Source organism: Panthera pardus, unplaced genomic scaffold, assembly GCF_024362965.1.
Source record: "Panthera pardus isolate Hobbes unplaced genomic scaffold, ASM2436296v1 HiC_scaffold_8, whole genome shotgun sequence".
Lineage (NCBI taxonomy): Eukaryota > Metazoa > Chordata > Mammalia > Carnivora > Felidae > Panthera > Panthera pardus.
The window spans coordinates 31,746,414-31,764,412 of record NW_026527013.1 but is presented as its reverse complement, the minus strand read 5'-3'; the positions used below and the strand labels follow the sequence as shown (position 1 = coordinate 31,764,412).

At 43.8% G+C, this 17,999-nt stretch overlaps 1 protein-coding gene across 4 annotated transcripts in view; it reads left to right on the top strand.

The window, feature by feature from the left end:
• The window catches only part of PRICKLE2 (prickle planar cell polarity protein 2), a 322,185-nt gene that overhangs the window by 217,155 nt on the left and 87,031 nt on the right, over positions 1-17,999 (top strand). For all 4 annotated transcript variants that reach the window (XM_019469823.2, XM_019469822.2, XM_019469827.2 and 1 more), the window contains one exon: positions 16,132-16,315. In XM_019469823.2, coding sequence (XP_019325368.1) covers positions 16,132-16,315 — 184 coding nt within the window. The remainder of the gene's footprint in view (positions 1-16,131; positions 16,316-17,999) is intronic.

Below are 17,999 nucleotides of genomic sequence, written 5' to 3'. Positions count from 1 at the left end.
AAAGCAGCTTAAGTGCTGGGCTTGACTGATCAGACTAGCTTCAACCTGCCTTCCCTGCACTTTGTCGTCTCATTTCAGGGGCCTGACCTGCTGCCTAAACACCACCACGGTCTGCCCTTGCAGGCTTAAACGTTGTTTTAAATGCTGCACCATTGACTTGCTAAGGTTCAGCTTCCTGAGTGGTAACTATGATATCATTTGCTCTTTTTTTTTTTTTTTTAAAGAGAGTGAGAAGTAGAACATCTGCAAGATACAAGGCACTGTCTCTGGCCCTATGGGGAATATCAGAGAAGTTCTTTTACACTTGACCAGGTGTTTTTAACTTGGAATCCACGAGCACCAAAGGACCAGCAAAGATTAATGAACTTTTTGAAATTAAATGCAGAAATTTCTGTGAACACGTCTATGTTTTTTTTTTAAGGGACAGGATCTCCACTTTCATCAGATTCCTAATGACAAAGTAACCCCAAAGATTAGCTGGATGGTAGATGGTAGATGGTTGTAACCTCATCCAGGAAGATCTCTAAAGGTTACTGTGGGACTGAAAAAAACTATATCCTCCCACTCTGTGTGAAAGCACAACGCTTCTCTGCGTGACTGCCCAGGAGCTAATGTTAAACTCTGTGCAACCAGGAGAATTACCTGGTTCTCTTTCCTTCTGCAGATGGGTGAACTGAGGTCTGCTGTCGTAGGTCCCAAGGCCAAGGCGGTATTTGTTTCCTAGGTGTTGCAGAGACCTTTGTGTGTTCGTTTGACAGTTGAACAATTTTTTGAATATTTGCTTTGGGTTCAGTCAGAGGTTTTCAGTCTTTCAGTATATCCAAGGTGTCCTTCCAAACACTAGACATTCTGCAACGCACTTCACAGAATTACATTACACTCTAGCTATGGTACGGTTCTCATTCATTCTTGACAATGAATATACTCTTCTCCACCTTTGCCTTCCTCTTTGAATACTTTCATTTAATCCAGGAAAAAGGCAGTCTGTCTTTGGTATGGTTTTGATGATCTCCTACCGATCGTGAGTGTAGCAGACTCACAGTCTACACTTATGGCATCCTTGTAACAATATACATTTTCAGTTATTGCAAAAAAATAAGTGTAAAGAAAAGAAAACTTTACACAGCGATCACATCTGGTTTGCATGCCCGTGAAGGGTTCAGAGCCTTCTGGTTGAGAGCTGCCAAGCTAGATTCTGGGCTGGGCATTAGGGATTCAAAATTTTAAAGAACTGTACCTATCGACTGCTTACTGTTCTTGACACAAGATAAGCTCCTTGACTTTGTGGAAGTTACATTGGAGTAGGAAAATTATCATGAACACATGGACACGTAAGACAGTTTCTGATAGTGACAAATGTTAAAAAAAAAAATTGAAGGATAATAGAACAGTCAGTGAATGAGAAGGAGAAGAGGGCTTTTTTCTGTAGGGTCCTTATCAGAGGTGACTTTGAGTGACGTGACTGGTAAAGAGTAGGCCAGCTCATTAAGAGCTGAGGGAATGATGTTCCAGGCAGAGGAATAGCCACCACAAAGATCCTAAGAGAAGGATGGTCTTGGCAAGTTCAGAAGACACATTAAAGGTCAACGTGGCTGGGGCGCCTGGGTGGCGCAGTCAGTTAAGCGTCCGACTTCAGCCAGGTCACGATCTCGCGGTCCGTGAGTTCGAGCCCCGCGTCAGGCTCTGGGCTGATGGCTCGGAGCCTGGAGCCTGTTTCCGATTCTGTGTCTCCCTCTCTCTCTGCCCCTCTCCCGTTCATGCTCTGTCTCTCTCTGTCCCAAAAATAAATAAAAAAAAAAGTTGAAAAAAAAAAAATTTTAAAAGGTCAACGTGGCTGGAACACAGTAGACAATATGGAGAGTAGGACAAAGTGAAGTTGGAGAGAGAGGAAGGGGGCAGATTATACTGGACCTTATGGGCCAGGATTCTCATTGCATTGGGAAGCCAGCAGTTGAAGCAGGAGAGCTGAGTATTATCTCCCTCGTTTTAAAAACAAACAGCTGGTAGAAGATAGATTCTAGAAGGTAGGGCTGGAAGCAGGGAATTAGAAGTAGGCTGTTACAATAGCCCAGGAAGGAGGTCCTGGTGAATTGGCAGGAGAGTAAAGGCTAGAATAGTGACAAGAGCTAGTGAAGAGATGACTGAGACTCAATCCATCCACCAAGGAAGTCCACAGTCTGGACCGTTGTTCATGGTAACAACTAGGCCAAAAGTGTGTGGGCGTGGCTATTTCCTGTAGACTTGGGGGTACGTCGAGGGGGCATACATCCTTCACCCATCACCTTGTTAAAATCTGAATACAACCAATTCTTAAGTATTTTCCAACCCTTACTCCTGTAGACCATGTGAATTCAATTCATCAAGGGCTTCTTTCCAATAAAATATGAAACTAGGAAATGTTATTTTCTTTCTGTGGACTTCCCTCAGTCCTCTTGCTGCTGCAGAATGAGGAAACTAGTTGTGGCTCCGAACAAAACCACAAAAACCGTTCCATAGATCCAGCTTCCATAGAAGGAAAGTCAGCATCTTGCCATTTTTGCCTCGCCCCCCTGTGGGAAACCCTGAGAAATTAGTTTTGTTTTGTTTTTTCCCCTGGACTTGACTGAAGCCAGGTCTCTCCTGAAAATAAAGTCTTTCCCTATTGTGTCTAACTCAATCTGAATCGCGGGGCTTTACTTCCAGCATCGGTATTTGGTAAACACCCAATTTCTTGATGTTCTTGTTTCCCAAATCTGCTGGGGTTGTCTTGAGCCTTTGGCCCCATTCACTGAGGAACATGGATTTCTGGGAAGTTTCTGCCTCAAGCCCTTCAGCACGGATATTAAAGGGCCCCTGTCAAGTTTTGAAGGGTGTGACCATTGCCAGAATCCCCACAAGCCAAGCCCCTGAGGGATGCTGTTGCCAGCTGGCCCATAGCCATACCAGAAATGGCTGGATTTCAGTGGTTCTCTGTGTATGCAGCTGGCTGAGTTCCCCTGGATGAAAGGCAGCCTAATATAAACTGAAAATGTTATTAATAAGCAGCCACTTAAGAATTTCCTATGACTTGCCAGTGATTTGGGGGCCTCTATGTGAACAGGGAGAAAAGCACAACTTGTTTTACATGGATTAGGGGACCAGTGCAGTCAGTCTGAAAGGGCATCAAAAAGGCATTCAGGTGTTTGGTGAAGGGCTCTGGAGTCCAACGGATCTATGTTTGCATTTCCATTTTCATCATCTCCTGGCTGTGGAAGCGTGAGTAAGTTTCAGGTACTCTCTGAGCCTTGGTTTTCCCATCTGTAAAATGAGGGTAATAATAATTTCCATCTCATACTGTGCTTTGAGGATTGAATAAGGAATATATGGAAGGTGCTTAGCATAGATCCCAGCATACAATCAGAAAGTACTTTCTTAAATAGAAAAGTTGGGGAAATCATACCCTAGAAATGGAACCAAATGGACTCTTGTTCCCCTGGCTCAGGAAAAAAATTATTTGGGGTTCTAGACACCCCAACACTTAGCAGTAACACCCATAGTACATGGCTTCTCTGAGCTTCTCTTTTTTTTTTATAAAAGGGCAATAATAGCCCATGCTATTCTGACTAACGTTGTAGAGGTTCAGAAAGGTAATTTAAAGAGTCACCTAAATTGAAAATGCATGGTAAGCTCTAAAGTGCTTGATTAGTCCCTGGGGTCAATAATTTCACCTATAACCTGTTCTACCTCAATGTATCCTGGTAAGAAAAGAAAGTCACTTGCATGACCTTGAAATATTAAAAGCATGCTAAAGATAAGTAGTCCTTTGGTGAGGACAGTAATCAAGTTACCTTGCTCAGTCCAGCACAGCTTTAAGTATATAGTAGGTGTTTAATAAAGACTTGTAGAGATGACTTGTTTGCTCCCCGTCTGGTTTCCATTGATCTCTCTTCTGTCCTCACTGGAATACATGAGTAGGGTCTAGATCGACTTCCAGGGAACAGGGACCATGACTACTTTATTTTAAATCCCTCAGCATAGCATAGGGTGTGATATACTGGCACATACATAGTCAGGCTTCACGATACAAAGTGTGCTGTATGTATTCATTTTTTAATCCCACCGGCAAGTTTGAACCCAAGTCATTGTGCCTCCAGATTCTAAGGTCTTAAGCCATTGCACCATGCACTGACTTTAAGTACTTCGGCAATATTTCATTCTCAGATCTTGTCTTCCTGAGATCAGCCAACTTCTTCTACAGGGGAGGTAGAAACTAAACAAGTACTTCAGCAGATAGCATGGAAGGGGAAGACACACAAAGAGATATTTTCTGGAGCCTTCCAGTCCTTGCCATGAAGTCTGAAGGTGCGTGTGAGAATTCATTTGCAGTGATTTCCTCACAAACTGTTCTCCTGAAGGACTCACTGGGAAAGGAAATTCTCTTGGAACTTGCTCTCCTAAATGACCAATGAAGCAAAACATACGTGTCATAAAACCACAGTTAGCATGTGGACAAAGTGAAACTGAAGAATTTTTTCCAGAAAGAGTAACTGTTCCGCTCTACCTTGGTTTATTCTTTGCAGGGTAGCAAGTCTGACAGGCAGATAAGGAAATCAGAGCTCCTCGAGATACCCATAGCCTTTCCTGGGGATGCAGTGATGTGCAGGTAGCACTGTTGCCATGGAGACACCATCCATGGCCAAGCTTTCTCCTCTGAGGGCTCACTGTGTGTACTCATTATGATGTTGAATTAGCTAGCTGTGTGTTTGCTGGGCAGATTCCTCACCGGCCAGGGAACATTTTTACAATGAAGTTAAAACGCCTTGCCAAGGATTGTGCGCGTAATTCTCTAGCTGCCCTGTTGCGGCCACCTCTGAGTCCTCTCCATACCTCGATGACACCTTGTTCTCTCCCACCTCCATGCCTTTTATTCACCTGTCGAGACTCTTCCTTCCTTCTCTCTTTGCTTAGCAACCTCCTAGTCGGCAACCTTTAAATCCAGCTTCTTCAAGGAAGCCCTCCCTGACCTCTCGGTAACTAGGAGCTTTCTGTCGCACGGTGCCTGGCACATGGTAGGTTTTCTGTTAATAACTGACCTACAGCAAAGTCACAGACAGTGACTTTCTAGTTGGTTTGTTTTGAAACTTACTATTTTGAAAAACTGCAGTGTTGCGTAGTTGTTAAAAGATAGTACAGTGAACTTCCATACATTCTTCTAGATGTCTCTGTTAACATTTTGCCACATTTGCTACTTTTTCTCTCTTTCCCCAACATGTGCATATGTATAGTATGAATATTTTTGCTTACATGTGAAAATAAATTACAAATGTCATCCTTTACCTCATCATATTTCAGCCTGTACCTCCTGGAAACAAGGACATTCTCCTCACTATCCCCGCAAAGAACTCTGCACTTTGATGCATACGGTTCAGCTCTTTGTGAGCATATCTTTGTGTCCCAGTCAAAGGGACTCTTGTGGGTGTTTTTTGTTTTCGTTTGTTGGCTTGCTTTAATCCCTCACAACACCTATCGGGATGTATAGTATGTAGATGTTCAGGGAATTATTGTTTAATAAATGAAGCTGCCTGCAGCAGACGTTTTTGGTGTCTCCTTGTCCCCCCTTGGCACTCACCAGCCCGGTTTACTGTGACCCATGGTTCCCGCTGTAGCAAGAACCGCAGCCTTCCTGTCTGGCCTGTGGGTGAGCCAAAGGGCCCCAGGAGGGGTCCTTACCCAATGACTGTTGGTAATTGGTGGATAAGCACCTCTGCCTCTTGGACTCTCCCGTGGAACATTTCCAAGGAAGGTTTTAAACCATCTTCCCTAGCTCCTCGACTGAAATGAGTCGCACTTGTCCAAAGCCGCAGCTGCTTGTGACCTCACCTTACTTTGGCATGTTTCCCTTCGCCAATTCCCTTTCCCATTTTCCTGTTAGGACTTTCCTGGGGATCGTCCCCCCATAATTGTTTGTGCTGAGATACCTCCTGAGAATCTGATTCTGGGGAAAGCTGATCTCAGACATTGTCCCTCAGTTACTGGGACATCATACCCCTAAACCAAAGTATGGTAAGACATGTTCACAATAAGTTTTTCTACGGCCATCCAAAGGGCTTATTTTTAAAAGGGAATGGCTCAGGGGCACCTAGGTGGCTCAGTCGGTTAAGCATCTGACTTCAGCTCAGGTCATGAAGTCACAGTTCTTGGGTTCAAGCCCCGCGTCGGGCTCTGTGGTGACAGCTCAGATCCTGGGACCTGCCTCGGATTCTGTCTCCCTCTCTGTCTGCCCCTCCCCCTCCCCCTCTCCCTCTCTCTCTCTCTCTCTCTCTCTCTCTCTCTCTCTCTCTCTCTGTCTCTCACTCTCAAAAAATAAATAAAACATTAAAAATTTTAAAAAAATAAATAAGTAAAAGGGAACGTGTCAGAAATTACAAGATTAATTCAGAGGAGAGTGCTCCATATATTTGCTCGTGGAAATATGAATTGACATATTACAAGAGGAAGTCGCTGCGGCTGAAAATTGCCCTCTACCAAGTCCGGCAGTGCCTGGCAGAGAGCAGCTCCTCTTGGTGCAGATGGCCAGAGCCGCTGGAGCCCGGGCAGAGGGCAGGGCGTTGGAGGGAGCCAGGCGGCATGGCCTTGGCTCTGAGCACGTACCAGCCTCGTACCCAGCTGGCCCTGTCACAGTCTCGCCCTGTAGCTTCCGTGTTTATTAGGAAACCATTCTTCCTTTCTCACTGAGCTAGAAATCTTGCTTCCAGACACGGCGAGTGTCAGGGTTCATGCCTGGGTCCTTCGTTCAGCCTGAGTGTTCGCCAAAACAGGGGGAAAGCAAAGCATCGTGGCTCCGGGGACAGAGTTAAGGAGCCAGTCAGGCTACGCTAGTGTCTGGCTATGGAGGCAGGAAGACACAGGAATTTCCAGGGGAAGGGAATGAGGGTGAACAGAGGGACTTGACTGCACCCACTTAGGTGGTGCCATCCTCTGAATTTCACATCTGTGCCTGAGCTCTGAGACCGGCAGCCGCTCATCCGGTTCGGTCGCTGTCAACGGCTGCAGACAGCAATGGGGGAAGGAGGGCTTCTTGAGCACCCTCACCCTCATCACGGCCTTTGTGCTTGCTTTTCTCCGCCTGCAGAACTCTCCCCCTGGGTTCTCTAGGAGCTGCCTCACATTCTGTCTTCTGAGCCCTGCTCAGACGTCCTGACCCATCCTCAACCCCTCTCTTCCTCACGTCCCTGTTTGTTTCCATTGTGACACTTAGCGCAATCTACACGTGGCGGGTTTACCTCTTTGTTCACCTGCCTGTTGTCTGTCTGCCTCCCTGGACCCTAAGCTCCGTGAGGTTAAAGCTATTACATGTCTTCAAAGCTGCTCTGTGCCCAGTATCTTCGTACTGTGCCCTGCGTACTGCAGACCTCATTCTGGTCTGCTTGCCTGGTGGGAAGGTTGGATGGACGGACTGATACGGATGTATGAATGGGCAGATGGCGGGCAGGATGTGTGGGAAAAAAAGAAGGAAGATTTCGCCACGCTGCCTACAACGAGGTGCTAAAAAGATCACTCTTCTTGGAGTCAGATGACTTAAGTTCTAATCTGTCCAACTTCACTGAAGTCATGGGTGAGTTTACAGCCTGGATTTTTGGTTCTGGTCAGTGGATTAAAAGGCTAACTCGACAAGACTGCTGAGAATGAGCAAACGAGATAAACGATACAAAAATGATACGAGAGGTGCCTCGGTGGCTCTGTCGGTTGAGTGACCAACTTTAGCTCCGATCATGATCTCACGGTTCCTGGGTTTGAGCCCCACGTCAGGCTCTGTGCTGACAGCACAGACCTGCTTGGGATTCTCTCTCCCTCTCTCTCTGCCCCTCCCCTGCCCTCATGCACACATGTACACTTTGTCCCTCTCAAAAATAAATAAACATTAAAATTTTTTTTAAATAATACGAACATTTTACATCCTCTGTAAATGTGAGCAATGATACTCGTGGTGGAAATGCAGCCACTGTGTGTGTTTACCTGGCATCCTCCGGTCGCAAAGCACATGTCAGAGTGGAGAGGCAGGAGCCCAGCCCCTGGCAGTCAGAACTGTCCTTTGGGGGTAGTTTACCTCCTGGAATATCCTCACTTCATCAGGCCATCCACCACGTATGGATCTCTTGCCTGCCTTCATTTCTGCCATTCTGACCCTCCACGTGTGTTTCCTGAAGGATGGAGAAGGTGGGAACAGAAACCCCACGTGCGGGTTATATCATTGTGTGGCCGCTGCAGGGCAATAGCTGGCGTTCTGTGTCACAGCTCAGCTTTGACAGTCTGCTTTACTCGCAACAGGATTAGCTCAACCGTACCTTCGGGCAGGCAGACCCCACCTGCGGTTCTTACTGAGTTGCTTGAAGCACAGCATGGCAGCGCCTTTTCTGCTGATACCCACTGTCTTTTTACTGGTCGACTTCGGGAGAGTAAAAGCTCTCTTCTCCCGACATGCTTCCTTACCTCCCAGCAACACCCGAGAGAGGCGTCCCCACGGGACAGTGAACTCAGAACAACGTTCGCCTCCTTTTAGGCTCGTGCTTTGCATGTGTGTGAGAAGCTGATGCTGTCATGGGAAACTTGAAGAAACTGGGCAACCGAGCAGACTGAGAAAGTCGAGCTCCTGCCCAGCTCCTCCTGAGTCCGTCCTGCCCAGGGTGGGTCCTCCAGGTGGTTTTGAAGCGATGGAAGTTGCCGCAGCATTGAGAGTATGTGACTGATGTACAAAGACTCAATTCAGAGCCAAGGCTTAGTGGTTTTAAATTACCCATGCCCCATCTCTCCCCACTTGCACAGAAAATTGAAAGTCGATAGCTGTTGAAATCTGGTTTTCAGATGTTTTTTATCTGACGGACCTAACTTAACTCTGTGATGCCCATAAATACATATGCAGTTCCCACATTGCTGGCATCTTCCATGCTACGTAAATAAGTTCTCTAATCCTGTTACAGGGCACCGCTCAGAACAAACCCACTTATCTGGATTGAATAATGCTCTTCTGTTTGCTGAGAGGATTGTGTGTACGTGTGTGGGTGTTCTGGCTCATGCCTTGTCATTCCAGGCCAGTCTTGTCTCTTGGTACTTGCTGATGGCGGACACAGAGAATAAAATCTGGTCTCCAGTTTCTTAACACGAAAGAAAAAGACGACCAACAGCTGTTTCTGTTTAACAGTGATTATCCCTGGGATTGTGAGTGTTTTGAAATATTTTTCTTCTTGCTTATCTGCAATTCCTGATTCTTTTCTACATCAACTGTGTTACTTTTTTTTTTTTTAAGGATAAGGAAGCAGTGACTTTATAATAAGGAGAAAAAGGGTTCCCCTTTTCCTCTTATTAAGAATAAAAAGAGTTTTTTTTTTTTGTTTTTTTTTTTTTTTTTGTCTACAATGAGCTGGAGTCATGGGAGAATAGACACAGCGAGGACACATTCGTTCTGTAGCAAAAAGCTATGGAAGACTTTGGGTTATTTTATCCCTTTTGTCTTTAACAAAAGTGTATTCTCCCACACCTGATCTCGGCTGCCTGAGGCATTGCCACATTACCACATATCCAGTGTTGGGTGTTCCTCATCAGTCATTTACCGTGTGTTGGGGCTTTGTTGCCCTTTAAGCAGTCTGCCCTTGGATCCTTTGCCTGAAAATGACCTGGACCTGATATGGCCACAAACTTGGGACCCATATGGGACAGATGGTGGGGCTGAAGTGAGACACCCCTCTGGTGGCTCATGTCCAGCACCCTTTTACACGCAAGCTCCCCCGGGTGCCCAGCTGAGTGCCAGGTGGGCTCAGTGATGTCAGAGTCTAAGACACGGCAGTAGGGAGGGGTCAGCATAGGTTCCCTGGAGCAGTTTTAAAAATGGACGTTGCCCAGGGCTCCTGAGACCTGTTTTACCAGGATGTTGGTAAAACACACACCCTGACGCTGGTGTTCCCTTCTACCTGGAGGCCAGCGCAGAGAGTGTCCTCCAAGCGTGCATCTGGGACGCTGGCAGAAATGCTCTCCTGGGCTCTGGTCTCAGATCTCTCAGATCTGGGTCTCTGGGTGACCCCACTCCTCTGTAAGCATCTCCGTGTCATGTCTTGGCAACCGGATTTACAGTTTCCCATGAGTAGAACAATTATTGATAGACAGAGTTTCACGATTAGGAATTGTTTGTCTTTTGAAAGCCGTGAGGAGCTTGGTTTTTTTGTTTTTGTTTTTGTTTTTGTTTTTTGTCTTTCCATCATCTATTAAAATATTGAGCAGCTCATTCACGTCTTGCTAAGTGCTGGGAATGACCTTGAGCCATCAAGGGATGTATGCTGGTTTCCAAACTTGTGTCTTTGGACCCTTGGGACCTTAGGACCAAAATGCCTGGAGTGTGGAAAGCAGGTTGAGCTTGAGAGAGGTCTGCCTCCTTCCCTCACATCACCTTGGGCAACTCTGTTTTCACATAGGAGTTCTTCTGTGAAAATTATTTTCCTCTCATTAAAAAAAAGGGAGGGGGAGGGGGAAGGAGAGAAAGATTTTTTTTTTTTTTTAAAGGACTTAATGATGTTTACAGTGACATCGGAATCTAGAATCCTGCCATTTAGGACGTGAACTTGTCAGAATCACATTCTAAAGGAGGATCCCTTTTTGCCTTCATCTTATCACCTCTCACACAAAGCAAGACATTGTGGTTCCAGGGTTCAGTGTTGTAAATAACCTGTCAACATTTCCAAGATGAGACATCCACCCCCCCCCCACCCCCAACACGCACACACACCCAGGCCATTTATAATGAATCCTTCCACGGCACCACCGCATGGTATGTAAGTTAATTATCATAAATTAGTTACTCTTCAAATGCTGTGGTCATGGGCGCAGATGACAAGAATACTTTGAGATAGTTAAAAAGAGAGCCTCCACCTGGCCACCAGTATTGTGTGCAAGAGCAGATCATGGCTCCTGAATGTGGAGGCAAATGCATTAATAGCTGCAACTTTTGGGTAGGGGGTTGCAGGGGATTTTGCTGGGCAGAGGGAGGGAAGGAAGGGGAATGCGGGATCACTGCTCCCGGGATCCTGCCTTCTTCCTTGGAAACCTGTCATTCACAAACCCAATTATGTGCAGGTAGAATGTCAGCTCTGACAGAATGAAACCAATGTGTGCTTTATATGGTTGGTCTTTTTATTTTTTTTTTTAATGAAATCCTGCTATACTAGCAGGTTCTATTTTCATAAATGTTTTTTTTTTTTTTAAGTCGAATCATTTATTTCCCCCACACACTCCTGAAAAGCTTTAATCAGTGTGTCGAAAGAGAGAGCTGTTGGGTGTTGCTGTGTACATTTTGCCAAGAGGGAGAGAGAGACCTGAGGATCAAGAGAAATCCTCGTGGCCTATCTCTGACCCTCCGCTCCTGTCTGAGCATCTGAGCCTTGGATTCCCTATTTGTAAACAGGGGTTATTCAATTAGTCTTTCCAAAAGCTGTCATGGCATCCCTCAAAGACGGAAAATTCTTTGCAAATAAAAATGCCTTGCCACAGGAGTGCCTGTTAATTATAAATGAGAAGTAGAAGGGAGGCAGCTAGCAGGGAAAATACATGAGATCCTCATGGTTTCTGTTTACCATTTTTGTTTTCCTTCCTCTTTGATTTTGCTTTTTCTGAATGTGTTTGTTATTCGAGGGCACAAAGGTACTTGTGGTTGGGATCAGGCATGGCTTCTATAGTTAATTGTTTGGGTTCAGGGGTCACATAGATCCTACTCTGAGTCTCTGTTCTGCTCACCATTTAGAGTTTACTTTGAACATATTGCTTGATCTCTCTGGGCCTTTGTTTTCTTCTCTAGAAAGTGGGGATGATAATTTCTTTGTTGGAGGAATGGCGTGTTAATCTGGATTTCTGGGTGTAAGGTATAAGTTAGGCAAATGCTGTGCATTCTGCACATGTATGCACCTTCCCTAATTCTGATCACCTTCATGCTGCTTCACCTTTCCCATAGCGCTTAGCATCGCACATGATAGGGGCTTGGATAGTTGTTGACTAAATAGACCTTTAGCCCTCTGCCCTCACTCTGTTCTGTTGATCGTTCTACTCCGTGAGATTCATTCTGGATCTGGTTCTGTAATTCCGTGTTTTGTTTTCTTCTTGTCTTTTTTCTTCTCCTGGGGCTTGCATTCATTGGATTATGTCCATCAGACATTAAACATTGTGCTCTTCCTTGCACCACTGGATACATGACTTGGTCTGATGAATATTCTGGAGACTGAATTTGATAAAAATTCCTCTACATCTTGTTTTTAAAGTATGGCCTTCTAGTATAAACTGTTAGTCACCAAAGAGCTTCCTAAATTTGCTTAAGCCCACTGATTTTTTTTTTCTTTAAGTCATTAACTGGTATAAAAATATTTGGAGGGAAAAATCCCTGACCACTTCCTGACACCCTTGACTTCTTTACAGTAGCTGGTTAATTAAAGAGTTACTTAAAATGGGCTCTGACTGTTTTTAAAAGTAGCAGCCAGGGTTTGGAAGGAACCTCTTTGAGTTTCGAGATGCAAACCAGATCCAAGTGTACATTCTGTCTGTGTATATTTTCAGTCGGATGAAGAGCAGGAGGTGGGAGAATCTGACAAGCCTGACTTGGCTGAACTAAACTGATTTTGTTTCTTGAGTACACTTTGGTGTCAAAATTCAGGCAAAGGACGTTAATAGAGTAAGGACAAAAACCAACCGATCATTTTAATAGATGGAAAAAAGCAGTTGACAAAACCCAACCCCCTTTTGTGATTAAAAAAAAAAAGCACCCAAAAAACTGGTGTAGAACGAGTCTTCTTCAACTTGAGAAGCGGCATCTGCAAAAAACCCACAGCTCACTACTACTTGATGGTGAAAGATGGGATGCTTTTCCTTTAGATCAAGACAAAGATGTCTGCCCTTGCCACTTCTGTGGACCATTGTACTGGAGGTTCTAGCCACAGCAGTAAGGCAAGACAAAGATATAAAAGGTATCAGATTGGAAAAGAAAGAATAAAACTATCTCTCTTTGCAGATGACATGATCTCATATGTAGGAAATCTAAGAAAATACGCACACGTACACACACACCATGCTCTTAAAACTACAAAAAATGAGGGGTGCCTGGGTGGCTCAGTCGGTTAAGCGCCCGACTTGGGCTCAGGTCATGATCTTGCGGTCTGTGAGTTTGAGCCCCGCATCGGGCTCTGTGCTGACAGCTCAGAGCCCGGAGCCTGTTTCAGATTCTGTGTCTCCCTCTCTCTCTGACCCTCCCCCGTTCAAGCTCTGTCTCTCTCTGTCTCAAAAGTAAGTAAACGTTAAAAAAAAATGTTAAAAAAAAATGAGTTCAACAAGATTGTATGGTGCAAGATGAATTGACAAGTACCATTGGTGTTTCTATCTACTAACAATCTGAAAATGAAAGTAAGCAAACAGTTCCATTTACAATAGCACCAAACAGAATAAAATACTTAAGGATAAGCTTTACAAAAAATGTGCAGGACTTGTAACTAAAAAGCAAAAAATAGCATTGAAAAAAATTAAAATAGGCTGGAATAAATAGAGAGACATATTTTGTTCATGGGTTAGATCTCATATTGTCAAGATAGCAGTATTCTCCAAGTTGATCTCTAGACTCATTGCAATCTCTATTGAAATCCCAGCTGGATTTTTTTTTTTGCACAAAATGGCGGGATAATCCTAAAATTCATATTTCATGATGCAAATGTCAGGGACCCAGGAGAGCCAACACAGTGTTTTGAAAGAAGGACAAAGTTGGCGGATTATATTCACAATTTCAAAACCTGCAAAACTACAGCAATCGAGACAGAGTAATGCTGACATAAAGTACATAGGTCAGTGGAATAGAATTGAAAGTCCAGAAATAAACCCTTATATTTATGATCACTTGCTTTTTGACCAGACAGTCCAATGGAGAAAGAATGGACTTTTTATGAAATGGTGCTGGGACAGTTGAATATCCACACAACTATGAAGTTGGACTCCTACCTCACGCCATGCATGAAAATTAACTCATAATGGCTCATAGACCCAAATACAAGAGCCAAAGCCATAAAACTCCTTGATGAAAATATAGGAGTAAATCCTTACAACTTTGAGTCACACAGTGGTTTCTTAGGTATGATACCAAAAGCACAACAGCAGAAAAAGAAATAAATGGGAGTTCCTCATAATAAGAAATGTGTGCATCAGTGGGCATCATCATGAAAGTGAAGACCACCCACAGAGTACGAGAATATTTCTCCAAATCCTATTTCTGATAAAGGACTTGTATTCAGAAATATATCTAAAAAATGCTTATAATTCAGCAATAAACAGAAAATAACCGTTTTTAAAATGGGCTAAAAGTTTGAACGTTCTCCAAAGTAGATTTATAATAAGCGCGTAAAAAGATGCTCAATATCATTAGCTATTAAGAAAATACAAACCAAAACCACAATAAGATGCCACTCCACACCCACTGGGATGGCACCAACAGAAAGATAATAGCGTGTGTGTCAAGGATGTGGAGAAAATAAAGCGCTCATTCGTTCTTGGTGGGAATGGACGATGGCACTGATATTTTTAAAGAACAGTTTGACAGTTCCTCAAAATGTTACATGTAAAGTTACCATATCACCTAGTAATTCTGCTGGATATATACCCAAGAGAATTGAAAACATATGTTCACACAAAAATACTTGTATATAAACATTTAGAGCAGTGTTATTCACGAAAGTAAAAAAGTGGAAACAGCCAGAATGTCCAACTGATGAATGAATAAACAGAGTGTAACATATCCACACTATGGAATATTATAATACAATAAAAGGGAAGGAAAGACTGGTACATGCTACAACATGGATTCACCTTGAACATCTCATGCTGTGTGAAAGAAGCCAGTTTCAAAAGACTACGTATTGCATGATTCCATTTGTGTGGGATCTCCAGGATAGGCAAAGCCCTGGAGATAGAAAATAGATTAGTGGTTGTCAGGGACAGGAGGGAAGGGAATGTGGAAAGTCACTACTCATGTGCCCTGGGTTTCTTTGGGGATAATGAAAATGATCTAACATTAAATCGTGGTGATGGTTTCACAAAGCTATGAATATACTAAAAGCCAGTGATTTGTACACTTTAAAATGGTGAACTTCATGCTAGGGGAATTAGATCTGAAGAAAGCTATTGTCAAAAAAATTAGGCACACGTGGGGATTAGGATTCTGGGCTCTCTCATTGCCTGGATATGATGTTACCGAAACTAATCGTAAAGATCTGAGTACCACATAGAACGGCTTATTTTCTTAAAATTTTATTCCTCCCATTTTTTCCCCTCTTTTTTATCATTGGAAGCTAGAAATGCTTTTGTGTTGCTGATATCAACCTTTTTACTGCTTCATCATTTTTGTAAGCATGGAAAAGAACAGAGGGTAACCTTAAAAGAGAAATCTTCAACTTTGGGGCCAGATTTTTATCTTCGGCTGCTACCTTTTGACATAACTCACATGCATGATCCTCTTGTACTGCATATTAAAAAAACCATAGAGATTTGGGTTTCTGATGAGAATTTCAAACCCATGGGGATATTTAGTACAGGTGACAATGTCTTTCCCATGAGATCTTGGGGCCAGATTTATTTCGTGGGAAAAACGTATTTTCGCTCTTTTTCATCAAAAAAAAATCTCACCTGCAGTTCTTTCTATAACCGCTTCCATTTTCCAAGCTTCTAGGAAGCTTTTATAAAAATGGTGTGTTGTCAATATTTGTTACATCCACAGGTAATATTTCTGGTCAGCATGTATTACGTCTACATAATTACTACTACAGCCAAGCAAATTTGCCGCCATCCATGTCCAGTGCTCTGTCTAGTAAAAGATACTTTGGCATGGCTTTTGGGATATTGATTTAGAAGAAAGGTTGAAGTCCAAGTTTGAACATTGTCATCCTGCTTACCTGGCGGCCTCTGACCTTCCATGACGTTTCCACATGTGTACTGCCACACCTTTTCCAAAGACAGGCGTGCTGTGGAACGCTGCTTTAGAGGCTCTTGCCAAGAGCCAGTTGCCAAGGAATGTGTTTATGGTTTGGGATCCAAGGGCTGGTGACTAGCAGCCAGTTGAAAATGGTTTCTTTTGCCTGCCTTCTCACCTACCGCCTTTGCTGCTTACAGGAAGATCTGCTTGCACTGCAAGTGCCCTCAGGAGGAGCACATGGTGACAGTGATGCCCCTAGAGATGGAGAAGACTGTCAGCAAACTCATGTTTGACTTCCAGAGGAACTCGACCTCAGACGACGACTCAGGCTGCGCCTTGGAGGAGTACGCCTGGATCCCACCAGGGCTGAAGCCTGAACAGGTACCATTCTTGATTGGGCAGGGGCGGGGGTGGGGGGGGCAGTTGTGGTTTGGGCCGCCCGTCCTTCCTCATTCCAGTTCAGAGGGAAGAGTTAACTTTGCTGATTCAGAGAAGTGGTTGGGGCTCCATGGGTTGAACGGCTTCGAGGGCCCCGGTGGGAACTGAGTCCTGCGTGGGCCACTGTTAATTCATTCTGGATTGCCATTGTTAACTGTCAACAGAAGACTGACTAGAAACTTCTCAGGAACAGTGGCTTTAAAACGTTAGAGAAGGAAACTTGATTTTTGAAGGGTGGAAGGGATTTCTACATCAGCCATGAATCTCTAAGATTCTTTGTTAAAGGAGAGGGAGGAAATAGGGATTTGCCTTATTCTTCCCAGTGATATATGCTGTGTTTAAATACTAAGTTTGGCCTTGCTTTGCAAAGAAAGACATTGGCATTTCCTGAAATATTTGGCACTTCCTACAGGCTGTAAATATTATTGGCTTGATTAGATGAACTCTGTTTCTCTCTGTTTCACTGTGTTTTTCTCAGTGATGTACAGCCTCTGCTTTGTATTTCTATAGTTGGTGTTTTCTCTTCCACAGACTCATGTTGGCTTAGAAGTCCCCTCTTTTTAGCTGGATACTTTGATGAGCTCTGAGCTGTGCACCCCTCTTTTTCCCTCTGACACAGAAAATTCATCCTCTAAGTGATCTTCTCTATGTCTGACAGAATGTTTTCAAGCTTAAAATACCCCTAAAATGTGAAGTCAGGAAATCTCTGCGCGATAACGCTTCTGGAAAAAGTTCTTTATGATTAAGAAAGACCCAAGAATTCCCAGGTGACTCCCGAGTTAGACACGGATAACATCTCTTTGATGAGCCATTTCTCATTGTCTTCTAATATATGAGGTCACAAATTGGCACCCGAAGTCAAGCACACTGGCAGAATTGGCTCAATTAGCAAAGTATTCTTTAAAATTTTGCATTAGTGACTAATCCTTAAAAATGAGGAGTTTTAATGTAAAAGTTCATAGTTGTATCTTAAAGAATTGAGGATCTGGCATCTCATCCCTGCAAGGATTGGTGCCGGCCAAGCCTGAGCTGGATGCTGGCCATTCTTCTTAGACAGTTGGATCTCTCCGGATCGCCCAGTCCATTTCAGCCTTTGATGTTACCTTCCCAAGCCCTACAGGCACTTCATTTTTGTGATCTCTGTCCTAATTCTTGCTAGGAAGAAAATGTTTTAGAACAGCAACATTCACAGAAAATGATCTCCATGAGAACTTAAGGGAGTTCTGTGCTGAGATATTAGCAGGAAGAAATAAAACCATTGTCTCTCAGCTTACAGGCTAAGGTTCTATCTTTATTTTCTTCTGCTTCAGTGCAGATTGTGTTATTAAAGAGTAGGCTTCAGAAAAATGAGAGTGTTTGATTGAGTTTGTCTGAAAAGTCAAATGAGGTGGTGGGTGACTGAGAATCTTTGACATCATCGCTCTGCTGCCAGTGTTTGAGCAGTGAATTTTCACACCTAGATACATCTGTGAGCTTGTTTCATTTTCTTGCTAACCTCATTTCCAGCAACTTCTAAGAGACCCATCTCTCTTTTGTTCACATTGCTTTCTGCGACATTGGGCCCTGAAATTCTGAAGTTAAGCTATTTTGGGTTCCCTGCTTAGGTAGACTCTTCTCTAAGACCGTG